At 40.8% G+C, this 25,553-nt stretch overlaps 1 protein-coding gene across 6 annotated transcripts in view; it reads right to left on the minus strand.

Moving 5' to 3' along the window:
- The window catches only part of LOC126199369 (uncharacterized), a 329,457-nt gene that overhangs the window by 181,493 nt on the left and 122,411 nt on the right, over positions 1-25,553 (minus strand). For all 6 annotated transcript variants that reach the window (XM_049936271.1, XM_049936270.1, XM_049936269.1 and 3 more), the window contains one exon: positions 6,690-6,886. In XM_049936271.1, coding sequence (XP_049792228.1) covers positions 6,690-6,886 — 197 coding nt within the window. The remainder of the gene's footprint in view (positions 1-6,689; positions 6,887-25,553) is intronic.

Genomic DNA, 25,553 nt, shown 5'->3' on the forward strand with positions numbered 1-25,553 from the left:
CTTCGTAGCGCCAGAAGTTAATACAGACCGTCTTCTCGGCAGAAAAACGGAAGCCATTGGCGACACTCCAGGAGTAAAGACGGTCAAGAGAACGCTGAAGACAGCGCTCCAGGAAACACGTACACTGCGCGCTGCAATAGATGGTAAAATCGTCCACGAAAAGGGAGCCTGATACATCAGCTGGGAGGCAATCCATTATTGGATTGATCGCTAAGGCGAAGAGAGCGACGCTCAAAACTGAGCCCTGTGGCACCCCATTCTCCTGGCGAAAGGTGTCTGACAGGACAGAACCCACACGTACCCTGAACTGTCGATCCATTAAAAAGGAACGAATAAAAAGAGGGAGGCGACCGCGAAGGCCCCATGTATGCATGGTGCGGAGAATGCCCGCCCTCCAACAGGTGTCGTAAGCCTTCTCCAAAGCAAAGAACACAGCCGCGGTCGGGCGCTTCCGCAAGAAGTTATTCATAATGAAGGTCGACAAGGTAACCAGATGGTCAACAGCAGAGCGGCGCCTACGAAATCCACATTGTACATTGGTAAGTAGGCGTCGAGACTCGAGCAGCCAAACCAAACGAGAGTTAACCATTCGCTCCATCACTTTACAGACACAGCTGGTAAGCGAGATGGGTCGATAACTGGAAGGCAAGTGCTTGTCCTTCCCCGGCTTAGGAATCGGGACAACAATAGACTCGTGCCAGCATGCGGGAACATGTCCCTCAATCCAGATGCGATTGTAAGTACAAAGAAGAAAACCTTTACCCACAGGAGAAAGGTTCTTCAGCATCTGAATATGAATAGAATCAGGCCCTGGAGCGGACGACCGTGATCGGCCAAGTGCGTTTTCGAGTTCCCGCATGGTGAATGGGGCATTATAACTTTCACGATTCGAGGAGCGGAAGTTAGGTGGCCTAGCCTCCTCTGCCTGTTTGCGGGGGAGGAAGGCAGGGTGGTAATGAGCGGAGCTCGAAACCTCTGCGAAAAAGCGGCCGAACGCATTGGAGACAGCCTCAGGGGCCACAAGGACGTCATTCGCGACCGTAAAGCCAGAAACTGGTGAGTGGACCTTAGTGCCAGATAGCTGGCGCAGGCTACCCCAGACAACAGAAGGAGTAAAACTGTTGAAGGTGCTTGTGAAAGCAGCCCAGCTGGCTTTCTTGCTTTCTTTAATAATACGACGACACTGTGCACGTAATCGTTTATAATTGATACAATTCGCCACTGTAGGGTGGCGTTTAAAGGTGCGTAAAGCACGTCGACGAGCACGTAAAGCGTCTCTACATGCTGCGGTCCACCAGGGGACCGGTACGCAACGTGGAGAAGAAGTAGGGTGAGGGATGGAATATAAAGCAGCAGTGAGAATGACTTCCGTGAGGTGTGCGACCTGACTATCGCAGCTTGTGAAGGTTTGATCCTGAAAGGTCGCCTTGGAAGAGAAGAGCCCCCAGTCTGCTTTGGAGATGGTCCAACTAGATGAGCACGGAGAGGGGGTATGCTGCAGGAGATGGATAACACACGGGAAGTGGTCGCTCAAATATGTATCAGAAAGTGCATACCACTCAAACCGGCGTGCAAGTTGGGGAGTACATATAGAGAGGTCTAAATGGGAATAGGTGTGAGATGTGTCCGAAAGAAAAGTAGGGGCGCCAGTATTGAGGCAGACAAGATTGAGCTGGTTGAAAAGGTCTGCTAACAGGGAGCCCCTGGGGCAGGATGCTGGAGAGCCCCAAAGGGGATGGTGGGCATTGAAGTCTCCAGTTAACAAAAATGGTGCAGGTAGCTGAGCAATAAGTTGCATCATGTCTGCCCTGATAACGGCAGACGACGATGGAGTGTAAACGGTACAAATGGAAAATGTAAAAGTGGGGAGAGTAATGCGGATGGCAACTGCCTGCAGGCCGGTGTGCAACGTGATGGGATCGTAGTAAATATCATCCCGGACCAGCAACATAACCCCTCCATGAGCCGGGATACCTACCACAGAGGGTAGGTCAAAACGCACAGAGGTGTAGTGTGCCAAGGCAATTTGATCGCATGGGCGTAGCTTCGTTTCCTGGAGGGCTACGACGAGCGGGCGGTGCACGCGGAGCAGCAACTTCAAGTCCTCTTGGTTGGAGCGAATGCTGCGAATATTCCAGTGAATAAGTGCCATCGTAAGAAAAAAAGGAAGATGAAAGAAGGGGTCACCTCGAAGGCCGCTGAGGGCCTGGCTTCGAGCGAGCACTGCCGCCGCTATCAGTAGGCGGACAGTCATCGTCCATTGGGTCTATAGGTTCATCGGCCATCTTGGGAAGATGGCCGGGAGGGGGAGCTTCCTCCGCCGGTGAACGGCCAGATGTTCGGCTACCAGCGGTGCGGCCAGGCGAAACGGATGACGGCCTGGGGCAGCAACCGCTGGGTGGCGCAGGAGAAGAAATGCGCCGTGGCGGAGAAGGGAGAACTGTGCTTCCTATGAGCCTTCTTGGAAGGTCGTTTGGTAGAAGTACCGGTCGAAGGCTGGGAGGTCGAGGTACGTAGGAAGTCTGCACGGGACGGTTCCTTCTTGAAGGCCCGTGCATCTGACTTCGGGGTCTTCGTCTTAGCAGAAGCTGATGAAGGGGCTGGTGTCTGTGGGGTGGTGGGAGGAAGAGGAGACGTCGACTGCGCGATCTTAGCACTGGCCGAACGGACGACCGTGGTGCTGAAGGTCAGATCGCATGTCTGTGTTGCCACCTCCCTGGTAGTCCGAGGAGAGGCGAGAACAGTACTGTATTTCCCCGCTGGGAGCAGCGTGGGCTTCCTACTAGCCAATAGCTTGCGAGCAGCCGAGGTGGACACTTTCTCTTTGACCCGAATTTCTTGGATACAGCGTTCTTCCTTATAGACAGGACAGTCGCGGGAGGATGCGGCATGGTCACCCTGACAGTTCACACAACGAGGAGACGGAGGTGGACAGTCACCCTCATGGGCATCCCTGCCACAAGTGACACATTTAGCCACATTGTAACAAGACTGTTGAGTGTGATTGAAACGCTGACACTGGTAGCAGCGCGTAGGTGTCGGGACATAGGGGCGAACAGAAATAACCTCCTAGCCCGCCTTGATGCGCGATGGCAGCTTAACACTATCAAAGGTCAAGAAAAGTGTCCGGGTCGGTACAAGGTCATTGTTGACCTTTTTCATGACCCTATGGACAGCCATCACGCCCTGCTCAGCGAGGAAAGATTGAATCTCCTTGTCAGTCAATCCGTCGAGGGATCTAGTATAGACCACAACACGAGACGAATTCAAAGTTCGGTGAGCCTCCACCCGGACAGGGAACGTGTACAGGAGTGTGGCCCGAAGCAGTTTTTGTGCCTGAAAGGCGCTCTCAGTTTCTAGTAATAAGGTACCGTTACGCAACCTGGTACAAGATTTGACAGATCCGGCTATGGCATCTACGCCCTTCTGGATAACGAAAGGGTTGACAGAGGAAAAATCCTTTCCGTCCTCAGATCGAGAAACGACGAGGAACTGTGGGGCAGGCGGTAGTACTTTTGTCACTGGTGGCTGGTCAAGTTTCCGTTTTTGGGCAGAAGTCGAGAGAGATGGAGTGAAATCCATTGCGGAGGAATCCCCCATGATTGCCAGCGTCTCCGATGGCGCGCTCCTTCCTTGTGGGGACCCTCTCAGAGGGCACTCCCGCCTTAGGTGAATGTTTACACCTCAGGTCACACCTCCCGAGAAACAGACGGAGGGACCAATCGGCATGGTCAGAAGGTATCAGCTCAGGCAATCACCCCTCCCTGGGCCTGGCCTTTACCAGGGGGTACGTGCGTGCCTTACATGTCTACCCAGGGCGGGGAGTTACGCGTTACCCCGTCACCGGCTACGCGTGCGAATGCGTGGGTCGGCCTTCAGGCGCGCACAGGGAGGAAGGAAGAAGAGGAAAAAGAAGAGAGAGAGGGAGAGAGAGAACAGACTGTCTCAAACGCCGAGGCGGAGACCAGAGAAGGCAAGGAGAAGAAGGCAATGAGAAGGCAAGGAGAAGAAGGCAATGAGATGGCAAGGAGAAGAAGGCAAGGAGATGGCAAGGAGAAGAAGACAAGGGAAAGAGTAAGGAAGACAGTGAGGTGGAGAAGAGCAAAGAAAGGAACCAACCAAAGGAAGGAAGAAACGAGAAGTGAAAAAGCAAAAGGACCGCAAATAGAGGTCGTGGAACCGTCCGTCTCCGGACGCAGGCACTAACTACCCCCTTGAGGGGGAGGGACTCCTTTTAGTCGCCTCTTACGACAGGCAGGAATACCTCGGGCCTATTCTAATCACTGGACCCGCAGGGGGGGGGGGGGGGGGCATTTGAGGCTGACTGCAGTACACTTTTACTGCCGCCAACTTATATTTCGCGGAAAGACCACAAAGGTAAGATAAGATAAGAGAGATTAGGGCTCGTACAGAGGCATATAGGCAGTCATTTTTCCCTCGTTCTGTTTGGGAGTGGAACAGGGAGAGAAGATGCTAGTTGTGGTACTAGGTACCCTCAGCCACGCACCGTATGGTGGATTGCGGAGTATTTATGTAGATGTAGATGTCATTGTGAAAAGAATGGTGGCAGCTGGAGCTGGGTAATTTGATGAAAGCCCATTCGAGGAGATTCCATGAGCCAAGCAACAATGCAGGGATAGTATGTGGGACTTGGTCATGGCTAGATATAAGAATACTTTTCTCTATTGACACAAATGGAAAGAGCAACGATCCACAGTGGTGAACATAAACACACAAAAATACGTAAATGACAGAAATACGTCCAAAGAAATTTGCAGAACTACTCAAATAAGTGGGAAAAATCACGAAAAAGATAAAATGGATGAAGTAAGGGAAAACACAATCAAATCTGAAGGAGTTGGCTGATAGCGACAGGCTAAAAACAACAAACTGTCTTGAAGACGCAAAGAGATCAAAGAAAAAATAAATAAAAAGATTGTAATGTGAATTAGGGTCTGTGAGTGAATAAGTGTGAGATAGGGGGATGGCAGATCTGACTAGATTAAGTGAAGTCAGTACCAGCGAACTGGAACAAAGAGAAGAAGGAGTAGGGGTTGGGAAGGTGTTGGTAGGATGAGATACAAGTTTAAGTGGTGCAGGGAGATACAGGAAATAACGCGTAAAAATATGCGAGTGTGATGCAGGAAGAATGACCAATTTGAAGGTATAAGCCCTGGGGTTGTGGTGGCCTCAGCAGCCAGAGACTGCAGTCGCGTATATGTGTGTGTGTGGTCTATTTTCGACAAAGGCCTTGCTGCCTGAAAACTCACCTTCTAACAGTCTTTTGTTGTGCCTATCTGTGACTCCACATCTCCCCTATGCGATGAACAGCAACTATCCTTTCCATAATATTGTTACATTCCATCCTGGATCTTCCATTGTTTGATTTTGCCTGACGGCTTTTCTTCCATCCCGTAACCAAGCACTGTTTTCTTTGTTACTATTATCTAATGCATTACTATGTATAGTGTCTGTCCTTCTTTATGATCTTTCCTGTGTTTCTCTCATCGTTTTACAAACCGCACTGCACGCTCTACTTACGAGCCACATCATATCAACCATCTCGGCCACGCACAACAGACAACTACAAGACTGCACTGATTGTTGGTGCAGTATCTTACGTCCCACATTACTCCCACCGATATCATTAATCCTATACCTTCAAACTGATCACTCTTCCTACTTCACTCTCGTATTTTAATGTGTTACTTCCTGATCCTCCTTGTGCCACACAATCTTGTGTCTCATCCTACCAACACCTCCCCAGCCCCCACTCCTCCTCTTCTCTATTCCAGTTCGCATGTACTAGCTTCACCTTATCTAGGCACATCTGTTATCCACCTTCCTCACACTTATCCACCCGCAGACCTGGAACCCACATTACAATCTTTTTATTTATTTTTCTTTTATCTCATTGTGTCTTCACGGCAATTTCAGTTGCTGCCTTCCACTGTCGGCCTACTCCCACAGATTTAATTGCGTTTCCCCTTACTTCATCCATTTTATCTTTTTCATGATTGATCCCACTTGTTTGGGTATGTTTGTGATTTTTTCTGGACACATTTCTATGTCTTATCAATCCTTAACCCTCACCAACACAGTCCTGCAAAACCACATCAATCAGGCCCAAACCTCCACGCAATACCTCCTCTCCATCCACAAAATTCTCCTGCTATTCAATCCCAAATTCCTGGATCCCATATCACACACAAACTCTTGCCCTCCTGTATCTAGAGCAACATGCACAATGCCACCTCAAAAAAACTCTCCACCCTGTTCACTTTCTACTCCCGCCTTGGATTACTACTATCCACCACCTCTACAACAACCTCCAAACTTCCCCCAAATCCCCTCATAGCTGACAAACCCTGTCTTGCAGACCTATTACATTTAGCCCACCCTTAAAAACTGCCACCCACCACAATACAGAAACCAGAACAGAAGCAGACCCAAAACACAGTTGTGAAATTTTCCTCCAAATGCCTTAGCCTCGTGGAAGTATCAGTCCTTTCCAAAAGCCTCACCTTTTGCCCTACTGCCACATTCAATCATGCACAACTTGTTAAAGACCTTCTCTCCTTCTCGCGGACCCTACAGTGGAAACACTTTTTCACCACCAATACACTTTCCTGCATCGACATAATTTCTTCCTACCAATATTTGACAAGACATATGTAATAAATACTCACTCCACACACAAATGAAGAGGTTCCATTGATTCCGTTCCAGTGTTTGGCTCAATGAAACCCGATCCTTTACCTCTGAGTGTCACCATGGCACCTGTTTCATTACGTATGTAAAGCAAATTGGTTCCATTCTGACCAATAAGCCTGTTGCGTAAATCAAATGCTGGAGGGGCATGTTCTAGTCCAACCAGAACCTTCTCCTGTAATAAAAAATTCAAGGCAATTTGTGTCTGTTGTAAACATTACATCAGCAGCAACATACAAATGCCTAGAACAATATTAGATTGGTAAAAAGTCATAACCATGAACAATAAGCAGTAATAACACTAGCAAAATTAACTCCTTCAATCTCTTCCACGTGACTCTAACTAGAGCCAAAATTTGGAGTGGAGGATAGAGACAGATCGCAGTAGTGTGTAGGTCTTTTTTCTTTTCTTTTCTATCTTTTTTAAAAAAAAAGGATGAAGTGGGAAGAAGTGAGGAAGAAATAGTATCTTACTCTTTCCAATTCTGACATAATACAATCTACGTAAGCAGTAGCTTTCATAAATGTCAAGAATTGCGTTAACTGAGGTACAATAATGCTTATATTCCATAAGAGAGTAAATGTTTGTTATAACACATATTTATTTAAATAGAATATTTCAAGAATGATTAGATACTGCAAGTTGAATATTTCTTTTATGACCCAAAGATCGTCTGAATTTGACCAAATTCGATAGCCAATTATATAATAATAGGTACAGCTGTGTATCATGTGGTGCAGTTCCTGACACAGTAGCTCTTTTTCTTCACTTTGATATCAATTAGATTGCTTGATTGAACTGCTATCTGTGTCACACACTGACTTCAAAGATAATAAATTCTCATGAAATGAAATAAATTTCAGAGAAGCTTCTTACTTCTGATCCAATTGACGTTAAAAGTAATTGTATTATATCTTACAAAACAGATTAACAAAAAAAAGGAGTGTGTTACTTCTGTGTGTCAGACTTTTCCATTTCAAATTGTTAAATTACAACCTTCTTATTCTTATATATGACGGTAGTAACTGTTCCCGAAAGAACAGTTACTGTGGATGACCATGCAGCTTTGCTAGAAATGAAATGATAATTAAATAGACACAATTTAATTATCATTTCATTTCTAGCAAAGCTGCATGGTCATCCACAGTAACTGTTCTTTCGGGAACAGTTACTACTGTCATATATAGTTAAAATAGGGCTTCCCGGCCATTGACCTTCTTGTGCGAACGCACACGCTATGCCCGAACTCGTACGGGACTTGGTAGATTAATCTGCCACGAGTAATGAGTATGATGGGCAAACATCTATTAGGCGCACAACGAATGTAGTGATGTGGACATGTTGGGAATGTGGATCTCACGGGGAGCGTGCAAGGGATAAGTCCCTGCAGACGCGCTATCCGCTGTGCCCGCGGTGGCTCAGATGGATAGAGCGTCTGCCATGTAAGCAGGAGATCCCGGGTTCGAGTCCCGGTCGGGGTACACATTTTCAACATGTCCCCAATGAAGTACATCAACGCCTGTATGCAGCGAGGGTGTCTATTTAATTATCACTTCTTATTCTTGTAAACTTAATGAACCCAGACTGTCCAAACATTTCAGAACCCGTCAAAATGAAAAATAAAATTGGTTTACATACAGTGAGGACAAAGTACAAAACTGGTGAACAATGTGAATCCCAACCTAAAGTATACAACAAACTATGAGCAAATTTACAACTGAAATGGGAGCTGTCCACACAGAGTCTGAGCAAGTGATAAAAACAACCAAACACCACCAATACAAAATGTGGCAATGTTGTTAGTTTCAAAGCCAAATTGTAGTAACTGTGACAGAAAGTAGTAGCCAATGCAAATATATCACTAAGCTATGTCAATAATTCACTTATGGGTAATCCTAATGTTACAAGGATGGAAGTTTCAAGCACCTGTACCCAACAAAAACATTATGCATCCAGTTACATTCATTTGATCATTTAAGCAAAACCTACCTCCACGATGGACAGGTGCTTAGCATTTTAAATTTGTCAGTGCATACATGCAGAGGGAGATGCAGAATGTAAAATACATACAATACATATAACAACAACATGGAAAGGATAGATGGTTCACACCACGAAGAGGCAGCATGAAGCAGTGCAAGTGCACAGCACACACATGGAAAAGTGTACTGTGCCTAACAATACAGTGTCCATACAAAATAATCTCCACAATTTTTGCCAAAGCAATGACAGTAATGGGAACAATTATAACAGACATCACTGGAAAAACAAGCAGAAAAACTGGTGCCATGGAGAATACATAAGGAACCAATGGCCACATGATCAAAGGAGAAGATAATGGGAAGACAAATGTGTGGCATCAGACAACCTAGAAAAAAATAGCAAGGAAGATCGAAGAAGAAAATTAAAACAAGGCACGAAAAGTCCCCAGTGACTTGGCTGCTGTACAGATGCATATAATTAATCATGCAATGTACCACCCATCTATTATAGCACTGGAGAGTTAATGGCAGAAGTACTTAACACAGAACAGACTTATGGAAAGATAACATAGATAAAGTGCAACACTGTTAATCATATATGGAGTATTGGCTATAGTAACTGTAGACACAGGTTCTGAATTCTGATCTCTTCTGAATTATTTGAGAAGATACAAGCTGAAAAAGCAGTATTCTCATTACCTGACATCAAGGTTATTAGAGTGTCAGATGCAAAGACAAAAGAAGTAAGAGATACAAATCCAGTTAGAGATGGAGACAGATAAAAGAAATGTCGCACATTCATTCCCGATTGTTATGTACCTACAGGCTGAATACATGCATGGAACCAGTTTTCTGTGTGAATTTGAAATAAACTAGATTTTATACTAGGAAACTTTGTATTATACATTGAAGGTGAAGAGATGGATATCGCCTTGTTAGAATCATCACCAAGACAAAAATTTTGTGAACTTGTACAATTAAAAGTAGCAGGTATTGATCATGGGCCACCATAGATTGTAACTTCAAGAGAACTGACAAAAGTAGGCACACAAGCAACAATTTGCACCAAGTTCATGGAATCAGACTATGTAGAAGAGGTATGCAGAACTGATTTGTGTAATGTTCCTTATAACTTGCCGACATGTTTGATGAGTAGGTAGGAAACATCAAAGGGTAGAAGAGGACATTGGACGTCACGCACCCCTACACCATGTAATGGATCTGGGAAATGTTATTTTTTTTACCATATTTTTCGATACCGAAGTGTAAATGTTTTCTTATATTTTTGTCAGAATTTATTATAATTTGTCTTATTATATGTTAATTTACCTCTGTTTTTGAGAGTGAAAGCATATTGTTTACTATTAGGAAATGTATCGAAGAACAGCAAAGAGACTGATTACAAATGGAAACTTGTGGATTGTGTAAAGTATCTTTGACGTTGGAGTCGTCTTTGACTATAGTCAGTCGGCAGCTAACTTTTTGTGTGTGTGTTGATGGAAGAACAATGTGAAGGTCGAAGTCATGAATAATTTTGAATTATGTTACTATTATTTTTGTATTGACTAAAAAGAAGAAACTACATTTGAAGAAACTGTATTTGAAACACCAAAATGAGAGAAACACTTTGAACCACGTCTTTTCTGCAGCCGGCAATGATGCATTGTGGAATCATACTCAGACAACTGAAGCCAAGACTTATATCGCCTTGCAAACATCTAATGGAAAAGGTACTGTCACGAAATATGGCAAATTTAAGTTTATAAAAAAAATAGTGACCATATTTCAACTGGGGGCTCAGTACCGGGATATTGTGTTCACGAGATCTTCAATATATATAATTTTCGACAGAAGAAAATACTTCAAGAATTTTGGTCAACAATCACATGGATGGAAAACGTGGTTTTGCAACAGTAGAAGAGTGTTCCAGATAAGTCACGAAACCCTCGTATTTTGTTAAAACAATATTTTTATCTTGTTTTGTATTGTTGTGTATAAATTTTTGTTCTTCACAATGACTTATGAGATTTTCGAGAGTATTGTGCCTAAAGTAGAAAGTAGTAATTTAATAGACTTCGAACATCAGGACAGGTCAAATGAAACAGAAAGAACCGATCAATTTAATTTAAAAAGTTTTCTTGTAAATTTCACGAAAGAAATTAGACAATCAGTTGACGACAATAAGACGTACTGGGATAAAAAAATTGATAACATTTTGTTGCAAGTCCAAGCAGTCAATACCCAAGTGGGTGAGCTTTCGAACAGAGTTGGCAGTGTTGAGGAAAAAATTGAATCTGTGGAAGCAAAAGTAAATGAAATTGATGTTAAATTGAGCGGTGAAATTAATACTGTAAAAAATGAGTTACTGGTAGATATGGAAAGAAATTTAATTGAATTTAATGAGATAAAAGGGGAAATTAAAAATTTGGATGATAATACAAAAGTTTTAGTACAAAATGTAGAACAAAAAACTGACAGTCGTTTGGTTACTCTAGAAGAAAAAGTAGAATGCAATGATTTAGAAAACAAAAAATCTGTCAAAGAACTTAGCGAAAAAATTGAAAATTTTGACATTGAATTTCAAAGCAAAAATTACAATGTCAACACATGTAATCTTGTATCTAATATTCCAGTGAAGCACTTTTCGGCAGATGGACCCTTACATCCCGTTGATTTTATACAGTATTGTAGGGATTGTTTTTTACCTCACTCACCAGATGAAATAAAAATTAAATTTGTGAAAAAATTCTTGGAAGGGGAAGCTTTGACTTGGGCAAACCAGATTGTAACTTTGGGGATGACCTTTTCAGAATTGAATCAAAATTTCTGGAAAAATTTTGGGATGATCTTAAACAAACTAGAATCAAAAGTGAATTTTTGAATGGGCGAAACTATAGAGAATCAGATGGGAACATGAAACAATTTTGCAAAAGTGAACTTCAAAAACTTATTCATTTAACAAAACCTTTGGATGACTTGATCAAAATTGATACCTTAAAGAGAAGATTGCCATCAACAATGCAGTTGAGTTTAGTTCATTGTCCTGATAGTAATGTAGAGCAGTTTCTCAATTATATTGAAAAGTTGGATAGGGTAACAACAAGAACACACAGTGGGTTTACTCAGAAAGGTAATGGTCAAAATTGGGGAAATGACAACTTTCAAAAAAGGGAACAAAACAATTATCATGGTGTCAGTCAAAATTCAGGGGGATATAGCAATTTTGAAAAGAAGGACCATAATTTTTATCCAAAACAAGAACAACATTTTCGCGTTAATAATCAACAAAATAGAGAACACTTTAGGGATCAAAATCACAGAAATTTTGATAGAGGTCAGTACAATAGAAACTACCAACAATCAGGTAATGTTTGGCATAGGAATGAGATCAGAAATGTTGATCGGAGACATTGGCAGAACCATAATCAGCAGTTCAAACAGGAACCAGAAATAAAAAACGAGTAGACGCCCCCTTGAAGGTCCGCAAGGTTGAGGCAGAAGGTGAGCATGATGAAAGGACCAATGGATGTGACTATCATAAACCCAAACAGGTCAGTTCCAAACCTAAGCTATCACATGAGGTCATTAGTTGTTACTTATTGAAGAAATTTCAAGAGGAAAATAATGATGATAAAGATAACATTTTCAATACACAAGAACATACAGTAGATAAAAGTAATTGTGATTCATTTAATTTAACAGAGTTTTACACTTGGGCAGAAAAGAACAACACTTTGTCAGATGGTGTAATTTGTAGTACTTCAGAGATGTATGTGAATGAAAGAGAGAATGCATGCTGTGAGAATGAAAATGTTGGTGAAAGGGATCTGGTAACTTTAGAAAGGGGAAATAATATTTTGGGGGATAATTTGAATGTGTATGACCTGAATATGTGTAATGATAATGATGTTGTTGATAATGATGGTAATGGTATTGATGATGATGTTGAGGAAAGGTATTTCATTAGTTTAAATAGGGAGTTGGGTATACACATGGTTGAAAATGGATTAAATAGTGAGAATATTATAGAAATTCCCAGGGATGTTACCAGGATGAATAAAGCTCGCAAGCTGGGTGTATGTAAAAGTGTGAATTTAGATGTTGCTGGTAAAGAATCTGACTACACAAATAACGATGACACATGTATAACTTCTTACCTAAGTGAAACTTTTACAGATACTAATGATACACACACATTTCTTATGAATATATGGCTGAACAGTGAAACTATTTCTTTTGACAAGAACTTTAGAAAGATGCTTATTAATGTATGTGAAACTGTATGTCCTGAGTGGTGGAAAAAGATGAGATATTTTATTTTTGAAAAGCTGAAGGATAAATACTTCAATAGTATACAATGTGATTTGGATGAAAATTCTTGGCTATTTGAGATAATAGAGAGTACTAATGACAATTTTGTATCTTGTGCAAATTCTATAACTATGACAAATAATACATATAATGGTATACCATATGATTCTGATAAGTATAGGTTTGGGGAAATTGAAAGTGATTTATTACATGAGGATACAGGTTCTGAGAAAAGTGATCAATTTTGCAGTCCTTATATAAAAGTTCAAATTGAGCCATGGATTGGTAAATGTTTAATTGATGCAGGAAGTGAGATCTCGGGAATATCTGAAAGGTTAAGCAAGAAATTGAAAGTGGGGAAAGATTATGTTGAAATGCCAGTTGTTGGGGTAAATATAAAAGGTGCTACTGGGAAGAGCAGTAAATTGGTAAAAAGCCAGGCTTTAGTGACATTTTTAATTGAAGGCAAGTTGTTCACACATGGATGTTTTGTAATTCAGGAATTTAATGAAGATTTTCTTTTGGGTATGAATTGGATAGTAAAAGTAAATACAGCATTTGATTGGGTTGGAAGAAAACTTTTGATAGAAACTAGTGAAAGGGAATACATTCAGACAAATTTTGTGAACACACTTGGTGATCAGAGTGATGGAAATTTTGACAGTATCAATTTACAAAAAGAAAATAGATTGGAGAATATTGAAACTCATAGATTTGATACTGATGAAGTTGAATTTGGGAATTTCGTAAATTTGAAAATTTCAGAAACACAAAATTTATCTGGGGAGCAAAAACAACAGTTAGAAAATCTGCTGTGGGAATACAGTGATGTTTTTAGTGACATACCTGGTAGGGTAAAGGGTTACCAGTGTGAGCTTCAGGTAAAACCTCATGAACCATTTTTCATAAAACCATACAGTATTGCAATATCAAAAAGACCTGCTGTTGAGAAACAGCTGAAAAAGATGGAAGGATGTAATATAATAGAAAGGAGTATCAGTGCATATAATAATCCTCTAGTAGTAGTTTCGAAAAAAGATGGTGGAGTAAGATTGGTTTTGGACTCTAGACACTTAAATAAAATTTTGTTCAGACAGACAGACCATCCTGAAAATATTGATGAGTTACTCTATAAATTTACAGATATAAAATATATGTCAAGTTTGGATCTAACTTCGGGTTTTCATCAAGTACCACTTTCAGTTAATTCTAGAAAATATACTGCTTTCTTGTACAATGGTAAGAGTTACCAATATTGTGTTGTGCCATTTGGGTTAAATTCTTCTGTTTCCGAATTTATAAGAGCTTTGGATCATGTACTGGGGCAAGAACTTGCGTCTAAACTGATAATCTATGTAGATGACATTTTGGTTACAGGGCAAAATTGGGAGGAACATTTTTTGATTTTGAAGTCAGTTTGTGAAAAACTTAGAAAAGGGGGGATGACACTGAAATTAGAGAAATGTAAATTTGCAGTCTCTGAATTAAAATTTTTGGGTCATGTTGTCACAGACAAGGGAATTTTGGCAGATCCAGAAAAAATTAAAGCAATTTCAGAAATTCCTATTCCTAAGACTAAAAAACAATTAAAGTCGTTCTTTGGGTTATGCGGTTATTACCGAAAACATATAAGTGATCAGAGTCTGAATGCACCATGTTTAAGTCAGTTACTTATGAAAAGCACTGTTTGGGTTTGGGATAAAAGTTGTCAGGAAGAGTTTGATAAAATTAAGCAAGAGTTGAGGAAGCAACACTTATTACACAGACCTGATTTTAATTTACCATTTTGTTTGAACACTGATAGCAGTAATTATGGGCTTGGAGCAGAGTTATTTCAAGAAAGAGTAGAGAATGGAGTTAAAATACATTGTACCATAGCATTTGCAAGCAGAATGTTGCTCAAGCATGAGAAAAATTATACAGTCACAGAGAAGGAACTTTTGGCAATTCATTGGGCTTTTACAAAATTTAGAATTTACCTTATTGGACATAAAACCATAGTATTTTCGGATCACAAAGCTTTGAGTTACTTACAAGAGTGCAAATTATACCACAATAGGTTGACCAGATGGGCAATTTTTCTGCAACAGTTTGACTTTGAAATCAAACACATAAAAGGTTCTGAGAATGTAGTAGCTGATTTACTTTCAAGGTTATCAATTGGGGGAGAAAAGGAGATTTTTGAACAAGAGGAGGAAAAGCAATTTAAAATTAGATACTTGAAAGTGGTGGAAAATGAGAGAACAATTAGAGCTATGTGTAACAAAATTAGAAAAAATCAAAATTTGGATCAGAGTTGGAAATTAATCAAAGAATGTTTAGGCAAGAAGGGGTATGAGAAACTTGATAAATTTTACAAATTGCATAAGGGGATTTTATTTCGGAGAACAGATGTAGATTCTGATAATTGGAAACTGTGTTGGCCAGAGGCAGATGCTGATAAGCTGATCATTTACATACATGAAAGTTTTGGTCATTGTGGGATACAGAAGTGCATTCAAAAGATACAAGAAAATGTTTATTTTTACAATATTGGAAAGAAGGTAAGAAAAGAATTGGCAACCTGTGACAAATGCCAGAGAGTTAAAGTGAGCAATCAAAGACGTGGTGGAGAGATGCAAAACATTATTCCGGAGAAACCTTTAGATCTTATCGCAGTGGACTTATATGGAATGTTACCAAAGAGTAAAGGTGGTCACTGTTACATATTTGTTATGGTAGATGTATTTTCAAAATTAATTAAACTATATCCAGTGAAAAAAGCTACTAGCCATGAAATTATAATAAAAATTGAAAGAGATTATTTCGCACAGGTGGGAAAACCAAAAGCTATATTATCAGATAATGGTTCACAGTTTACCTCAAAAATTTGGAAAAAGTTTATTGAAAGATCAAAATTGAAGCATATACTTATATCTGTTTATTCTCCGTCCACCAATCCTGCAGAAAGATATATGAGGGAAATTGGGAGACTTTGTCGAACCTATTGTAGCCATAAACATCCAACCTGGTTTGAGCACATTCGAAATTTTGAAGATATTATGAATAGCCTACAACATAGTTCCACAGGATTTTCACCGTATGAGATTATGTTTAATATTAGACCTCCAAATATTATATCAGAACTTACTGAATTTCCTAAATGTACACCTTTAACTATGCAAGAAAGAGAAGATATTGTCAGAGAAACTATGAGGAAACAAGGGGAAAAGAGGAATAAAAAACATAACAATAGGGTAAAATTAACCACTTTCAAAATTGGGGATCTTGTTCTGGTCAAATCTCATGAAAAATCAAAAATGTTAACTTCAGAAATTAAAAAATTCTTTGATATCTATATTGGGCCTTTTGAAGTCATAGAAAATCCACACCCTAATGCTTATCGTTTGGTGTATCCTAAGTCAAAGAAATTATTTGGTCTCAGGAATGTTGTCTCTTTAAAACTGTATAAACAGAAATCATAATTTTAAAAAAAAAAAAAAATTAAATAATCTATTATCATCAAAAACAAAAGTCCTCCACTGGAATATGCTTGTTAGGACAAAACTACCTGTACAACCAAGTATGTATATTTGCATGTATAAATTAATAATTTGAAGTCACATGTTAATTGAAACTGATGAAAAAAACACTGATGTAACAAAGAATGAGAGAAAGATTTATTTTTACTATTTTTACAAAAAAAGTCTCCCTAGTGAGCATTTCTGAATTTTTTCTAATTTTTGGAAGCTAAGTCTTCCCTGTGGGTGAAGGCATGCATGTGAGGACATGCATGCAAAGGTATAAGTTTCAAAACCAATTTTAGATAAAGCCTCATGATATATGAGCAGTTTATTGTTGTTTATACTGATGTTGTGGGGAGCAAAAGTACTCTTCATAAGAATGTGACTTGTAGTAATATTGTAGTAGAGAGGCAAGTGTACATAAATAATTGAAAAAAAATTTAGGTAATACTGATGTATCTTTAGCTGTACTAAAAGAAGAAAATCATAAGCAAAAAAAAAAAAAATACTAACAAAAAAACATGAGTAAAAAAAATTAAAAAGAAAATCATAAGCAAAAAATATAAACAAAAACAAAAAACCATGACTAATAAAAAATATATAAAAATAAAAAAAATCAGAAGTTAAAATATATATATATATATATATATATATATATATATATATATATATATATATATATATATATATATATATAAAAGGCAAATAAAAAAAATACACTACACTATATATGTCCAGTATTAATTTTACTGTACAATATGTAAGCATAATGAAATAGCATTAATATTTAAAAAAAAAAAAATTAAATCTTATTCTAGCAAAGGAGTTTTACCTTTCTATTATTTTCAATCAGTATGCTGTATGTTAGAATATTTCTCATGTATGTTTTATACCATGTATATTTGTCATGTCAAATAATTTCTTCACTTGAATTTTTTTTGTGTGTGAGATTGATGGGGAAGTATCATTGCGACAACAGCCAGTAACAAGTCCACAGATTCAAAGAGTCCAAATTTGGAAGAGGTTATCAGACGGCATCATTAGTGTACTAATTGTGTAATACAGATCCATTACTGAGAGTGGTCGGGATTTTGTTGTATATATCCATAACAACAAAAGCCCTGGGGAGCAGTTGTAATGGATCTGGGAAATGTTATTTTTTTTTACCATATTTTTCGATACCGAAGTGTAAATGTTTTCTTATATTTTTGTCAGAATTTATTATAATTTGTCTTATTATATGTTAATTTACCTCTGTTTTTGAGAGTGAAAGCATATTGTTTACTATTAGGAAATGTATCGAAGAACAGCAAAGAGACTGATTACAAATGGAAACTTGTGGATTGTGTAAAGTATCTTTGACGTTGGAGTCGTCTTTGACTATAGTCAGTCGGCAGCTAACTTTTTGTGTGTGTGTTGATGGAAGAACAATGTGAAGGTCGAAGTCAAGAATAATTTTGAATTATGTTACTATTATTTTTGTATTGACTAAAAAGAAGAAACTACATTTGAAGAAACTGTATTTGAAACACCAAAATGAGAGAAACACTTTGAACCACGTCTTTTCTGCAGTCGGCAATGATGCATTGTGGAATCATACTTAGACAACTGAAGCCAAGACTTATATCGCCTTGCAAACATCTAATGGAAAAGGTACTGTCACGAAATATGGCAAATTTAAGTTTATAAAAAAAATAGTGACCATATTTCAACCACTCAACTTAATTATCTATCTTGTTCCTTGGGTGAAAAGAGCAGAAGTCAGCAAGGATACAAGGCAGATGTTAAATTGGTAAGTTATTGGGAAAATGACAAAGGGCATATTCTGAGCCAACATTATTTTGAGCACTCCTCATAACGGCACATATATACTGTATTCCACACACTGTGAGTATTATAGTTTCACGGTTAATCCGGGCCCATTGCCAAGTTTTCAGAGAATATTCTCCTCTAGAGGTAACTAGCACAGAATACACATATACACATACAGACATATACATTGCTCTGGCCTTGTACCCATGTAGGTGTTTTAGAGGACAAGGGGTTATTTTTAGGAAATATGGTGCAAAATTGTGATTTAGTGTGTTTCAGTGTGCAATGCGCCAGCCTCACGGCAGACGGCGGACGAAGGCTGGCCGGCACGTTATGCAGGTGACACAGTTTTGCAATGAGCGTCAGTATGTGTGAATGTGCGCAGCAGCCATCAAAAGCCAGAATGCAGCATTAGCAGAATTACGCAGGCGCAGTCCGTGTGTGGCCAACTCATCGAAAACCTTCTAATAAACACGGCGCCACATAACCGGCAGATCCAGCAGCGGTCTGCACTATTTAAGGGCATCAGAGGTGGGCATTGGCATTCGGTTCTACCGATTGGGCATTCGGTCGCTGTTACGTCATCGTCATCAGTGACGCTGTCCCCGAGGACTGGCCAGCGGAGGGCATTGCCCACTGCTGCACCGGCGACTCCCAGCGTCGTCACAAGCCGCCGCGTCTGCAGGAGGCGCGCTAGGCTGGGCCTCATGCTCATAACCACCTACCGCCTGCGCAGCCGCTGACCGAGCGCAGTGTCGCGTTCCCCGGACTGCGCGCATCAGCACATCTCCACCACGACATGAGCGGGGGGCTGAGCTACCGGAAAATGTATTGGGAGAACCAACAATTAAGAGGAAAATTGCTAAAAACAGCCACCTTCTTCTACCCAGACACACCTTACAACCCCAACCACGTCACTTGCTCCAGTCATCCTATTATAAGTGGCATCAGTCGGGCAACCTGCGCATCACACACTCCTGTTACAATCGGTGACAGTAGTGGTCTTCTCCCTGGATTTGGAGGAAACTGTGGCTGGTAATCGATAAGGATATGTGGCACCTGAGAAGGGCAACAATGGATCAGCAACTCCTGCAACATGACAAGTAAGTGCCAATTTTTCGTATGGTGGTTTGTCTGAACTGTAGCATAGTCCGTCTTCCCTTCCTGTTCTTCTTTCTGGGCTTACTGTAGTCTTGATTCGATAGCTGGTAGTGAAGGAGCAGTCTGTGTCAGCCGTGGTGGCTATTCAGCAGCTACTTGAACGAGTGTCGGAATTAGAGATAGAGCTTGCTCGGTCTAAAGAAGCGAGCAAGTAATGATTTCCTGTTAATGCAGTAATTCTTGACACTAACACTGCGTCTTTGGTCACCCCTTTCTCAGGAAATGCTGGAGGGGATGTTATGATTTTTTTGAGAACCTTAGCACGGCCGCTAAATTGGGAAATTGGAGTGCAGAAACACTTTTGCATGTGGCTACGTTGAAAGTAACTGGGGATGCCAGAGCAGAGCATACGTTACATGCCACGAAGAATTAAGGGATGCTCGGACATTTGAAGTATTCAAAAAAGGGTTGCTGGAAAGGTATCGGAGGAAAAAATACATCTAGATATTATCGGGAACAATTGAATAGAATGTATCATAGGAATGGGGAATCAATAGAAGCTTTTGTAGATCGAATTCGAAAAATTAATTTAATACCTATGAGCTAACGGATTCCAATAGGGTTAATGAAGCCATTCTGCAGGAAGCTGAGCAGAGGGCACTAGGTGCATTTTTGCGAAGAATACAACCCGAAACCTCCGCAAGATTAGGATGGAATTCTCTAAGACTTTCAATGAGGCAGTCGGAATCGCTGTGACGTTAGAGGAAGTTGAAGCAGTAACAAAGATGCGGGACAGGAAAGCAGTGTTTAATGCAGAAATAAAATGTTTCAGATGTGGTCGGATGGGACATATTAGACGCGATTGCAAGGAAATGCAGACGTGGGGTCATCGGGAGCATAATTACAATGGGTCCTAGCAGAAACATGATAGGTAACCGCAAGGTGGGCTCGCCCCCCTCAGTTCAACGGGACACGGAGTGGTGTGTCCACTGTGCAACACCCCGGGTAAGGATTAATGCTAGTGCAGAATCAGTGGCAGACTTTTTCTGACCGGCCTGGTGAGGGGTAGACTGTGCAAAGTTTTATTAGGTACCGGGTCCCAGGTATCCGTGGCGAGTAGAAATGTACTCGGTAAAGTAGAATGAAAACCACCACGCTGGGCGTTAAGTGGCGTGGGTGGGGGACAGGTGAAGTCACTCGGATCAGCGGTGTTAAACCTCCGAGTGGAAATGAGGAACTTCCAGGTGAAGGTAGAAGTTCTACCAGTTGTTGGCAGCAGCTATGATGTCATACTCGGATTGGATTTCCTGGTTGTGCATCACGCAAAAGTTAACCTGGAACAGTGTACAGTAGAACTGGACAGAACACAATTTTGCCTAGGTTCTGCGCCTGAAAAACCATTACTGTCGCAAGGAACCGCCCACAAGTCGAGTGGGCCACCTAAACTGCATACTAGATCCCTTAGGGTTAACTCGCAGGATACTATACTGAAGGGTACAGGGAAAATAATCTGGGCAGATGTTGGAGTTAGCGTGCCGGTAAATTTGTTGTATGTCGTTGAACCCGTGTCTGAGAATGAGCCGCTGGATAAAATGAAGTGTTTTACGCGCCATAACATGTCCTACGTGCGGGAGATAGAATGAAAAAAGGTTGTGCCTGTCAGTGCTGATAATTTTGGCCTTGAAGAGGTGCAGTTAGCACGGGGTACTGTAATAGCGAATCTGGAGACAGTAGGGGAAGATGAACTGGGCAAGGATTTCGCAGCAGATTACACAATGCCGGGAGTCTGTCAGCTGGTCTGCACTGAGGGGTAAAGTAGCACATTTAGAAGAGCAAGACAGAGAAGTCATGGAGAACCTTTTGACAGAATATAAAGAGTTATTTAATTCTCATGGTACACTGTCCGCCACACCGTTAGTTCAACATTACATCCCCACTGGACTGAATCACCGGTGTATAAACAACCATATCGTGTTCCAAAAAGTTTACAGCCTGTCATGGAAGAATTTATTAATCAGCAGCTTAGGGATGGGATAATAGAAACCAGTAGTAGTCCCTGGTCCGCTCCTGTCGTAATAGTGCGTAAAAAATCACCTGATGGGGACAAGGCATATCGTTTTTGATGTGATTATTGTTTCCTGAATCAAAAACTGTATTGGATGCATACCCAATGCCTAATATCACTGAAACTCTGGATAATTTGGGTAAGTGTCGGTACTTCACGAACTTGGATCTTCGAAGCGGGTACCACCAGTTGGAGGTCGCCCCAGAAGACCGACCAAAGACAGCTTTTTCAACACCTACAGGTCATTTTCAGTATCAGCGAATGCCTTTCGGACTCAAAAATTCTCTGGCAACCTTCCAACGGTTACTAGATAGCGTGTTACGAGGGCTGAAACCTAATCAGTGTATGGTATATTTGGATGACATAATTGTTTTCTCAAAGGACATGCAAGAACATGTGGGCCATTTGCGTGAAGTTTTCGATCGTCTGAAAGCAGCGCGGTTAACTCTTCATATGGAAAAATGTCATTTTTTGTTGCAAGAAGTCAGTTATTTAGATCATATTATAGGACAGGAGGGTATCCGCACAGATCCAAAACTTGTAGAGGCAGTAATGAATTTTCAGAAACCTACAAAAGTAAAAGAGTTGCAGTCTTATTTAGGTCTCATCAATTTTTACAGGAGGTATATTCCAAAATTTGAAGAAATTGCAAGGCCCCTCACGCAGTTGTTGAAGAAGGGAGCAAAATTTCACTCGTCAGCAGAATGTGAAGAGGCTTTTCAAAAGTTAAAAAAATTTGTTAACATCTAGGCCAGTTTTGGTTGTTCCAGATTTTAGTAAACAGTTTATATTATCTTGTGACTCTAGCAATTTTGCTTTGGGTATTGTATTATCTCAGGAAATAGATGGGCAGGAACACCCGATAACATATTCTTCCAGACAGCTGAACATTGCAGAAAAAAAATTACTCAACAACCGAGACGGAGATATTGGCATTAATTTTCGCAATAACCTATTTCCGGTGTTATTTGTATGGACGACGTTTCAAGGTGATTACTGACCATGCAGCTCTTTAAGTGGTTGTAAAGGCTTAAAGACCAAGTGGTCTTTGCGTCTTAGTGAGTAAGATTTTGAAGTGATTCATTGACCAGGTAAATCGCATGGAAACACGGATGGTCTGAGTCGTAAAGTATGTGCCATGAAATGCAGAGGAATAAATGAGAAAATGGGAGGAGGCACAAACCGCCGACACAGATTGTCAACGATTTACCTCACAGCGACAGTTCGTCGTTGAAGATGGGATATTGTACCATAAAACTAGGAACGGTCCACGCATAGTCGTACCAGAAAAATTGTGAAGCGAAAATTTAAGGCAAGCACATGATTCAATGTTTTCTGGTCATTCGGATCGAAGAGCAACGGAAAGGAGGGTAGCACAGAGTTATTGGTGGTCAATGCATAGGCAAGATGTCGATCAGTATGTAAAGAATTGCATTCCACGTGCTCAACGGGCGGAATTGAGTCATCAGAAAATTGTGTTGCAACGACTACCGGAAGCGGATAGACCTCTCCAATTACTTGGCGTAGACGTCTTGGGACCGTTTGTGCAAACACCAGCGGGTAATCGCTATGTTTGAACAGTAACAGATCATTTTTCACACTATGTGTATGACAGCTATTCCGGACCAGCGAGCCGAAACAGTGGCTCACACCTTGGTACATCAATGGATATTGAAATTCGGAACACCTGAAACTATAATTACAGATCAAGGGTCAAACTTTATGTCCGATTTGATGAAACAGTTGTGCAAGTTGTTGCATGTAAAGAAATTGAGAACGAGCGCATTACACCTGCAGGCTAATGGTCAGACCGAGAGAGTTCATCGTACAATAGCTAACACAACAACTGGGATATCCTATTGGCGTTTGTAACCGTGGCATATAACTCAAAAGTGCATGAAAGTACAGGATTGTCTCCGTATGAAGTACTGTTCAGTCGGAAGATGCCATATCTGGTTGAATCGCTCAAGACCCCACCAGAAACCGATATTTCGGCTGTTAAGGATTTATCCACAAAGTTGAAAACAATCTGGTGGCATGTGAAAAAAAATGAACACTAAAGCGTTAGACAGACAGGACAAAATTCACAATAGAAAGGCGGCTTTACCCAAACATCATGTAGGACAATGGGTTATGGTGACTAATCTGTATGTGCCAAAAGGCAAAACTAAAAAATTTGTATCCTGTTATCAAGGTCCTTTCCAGGTGATCGAGATGACATCGCCGGCGAATGTAAAATTACAGCTTCCAATTCGCCCTACTATTTTGCATGTGAGCTGAATTAGGCCTTTCAAGGGGAATTTTGAGGAACTTCCTTCATTGTCTGCAGTAACTTCTAGTGAAGAGAAATATGAATCTAAGAAAAAGAATAAGAAAGGAGTAGATAAACAGGAGAACCAAGTTAATTGTGGAAGCGATCAGACATGCTATTATGCTCTTAGGCCACGCGTAAAAAGTAAGAGCTAATGTGAGTTGTTTTCATTTGTTTCTCAGGAGGCATGACGTTCTGGTAAGACCAGCAGGTCCAGCGTCATGGGTTGTGCTGAAGAGGGAAGAGGGAAGGTGTGCACTATCTGTCACCATAGTTATTCTGTTTTGCTGTTGCAACTTAGCTGAAGCCTTGACGGTACGTCCTATATCAAGTGGTGCTTTGTTCTCACAACAAGCGGATGTAATTATGTCTGGACATCAATGGACCTTAAGGGTGGACTGTAATATTTGGACAGTTGATGACGAAATCTGTAAATTAGAGGATACATTTAATGAACTTCATTCCATGGTGGCTTATATGTCAATGTTTAATGACACACAGGGGGAATATCAGCTACTACGATCAGCTTTTGCACGCTTACAAGCTCAGTTGTGGCAAACTGCAGGGTGAATCCCGCATGTCCGTAGGAAAAGAGGATAGTTAGACGCACATGGCCGTATCCTAAAAACTGTTTTTGGGACCGCTGACGCAGAAGATATTAAAAGTATTAATGAAATGCTACGGCAGCTACATGATAATGTGAATAGCAACCAGGGAATGCTAGATCTTCGCACAACCCAATTAGAGAGTTTGGAGAAAGATGTAGTTAATAATACGCGCCAATTGCGAGCTTTGGCGTTGACCTTGAAGTCCCACATTAAGGCACAGCCGACACAACCAATCACGACTTGGGTATAATCAAGTACCGGTTGGATAATATCGATTCACAGCTGATAATCGCTAAGCTGCTCCGTTTTCTTGCTGATAATATTACGGAAGCACGAATAGAAGCCAGGGAACTACAGGAGGCTTTGTTGCACACAATGCGCGGGCACCTAACCCCAGTACTGTTACCTTCAGAACAACTTCGGGAAGGATTACGGAAAGTTCAAGTGGAGTTGCCCGCATTCCTGGAACTACTGACGACACTAATAGACGAACACTTATCTCTGTACTACAAAATGGCCACTGTTACCAGTACGCGGACGGGTACCCTGCTGAGAATTCATATCATAATACCATTAACATGTAAGGATTGTAAATTTGAATGCTACGCCTTACTGAAGAAACTGCAAAAAGGTGGGAATTTAAGGAGATGGGACCTGGATAAACTGACTAAACCAGAGGTTGTACAGAGTTTCAGGGAGAGCATAAGGGAACAAATATTGAATTTAATTGATGAAAGGAGAAAATATAAAAACGCAGTAACGGAAGCAGGCAAAAAGGAATACAGAAGTCTCAAAAATGAGATTGACAGGAAGTGCAAAATGGCTAAGCAGGGATGGCTAAAGGACAAATGTAAGGATGTAGAGGCTTATCTCACCAGGGGTAAGATAGATACTGCCTACAGGAAAATTAAAGAGACCTTTGCAGAAAAGAGAGCCACTTGTATGAATATCAAGAGCTCAGATGGAAACCCAGTTCTAAGCAAACAAGGGAAAGTAGAAAGGTGGAAGGAGAATATAGAGGGTCTATACAAGGGCGATGTACTTGAGGACAATATTATGGAAATTGAAGAGGATTTAGATGAAGATGAAATGGGGGACACGATACTGTGTGAAGAGTTTGACAGAGCACTGAAAGACCTGAGTCGAAA

This window comes from Schistocerca nitens, chromosome 8 (assembly GCF_023898315.1).
Source record: "Schistocerca nitens isolate TAMUIC-IGC-003100 chromosome 8, iqSchNite1.1, whole genome shotgun sequence".
In the NCBI taxonomy this organism is placed as follows: Eukaryota; Metazoa; Arthropoda; class Insecta; order Orthoptera; family Acrididae; genus Schistocerca; species Schistocerca nitens.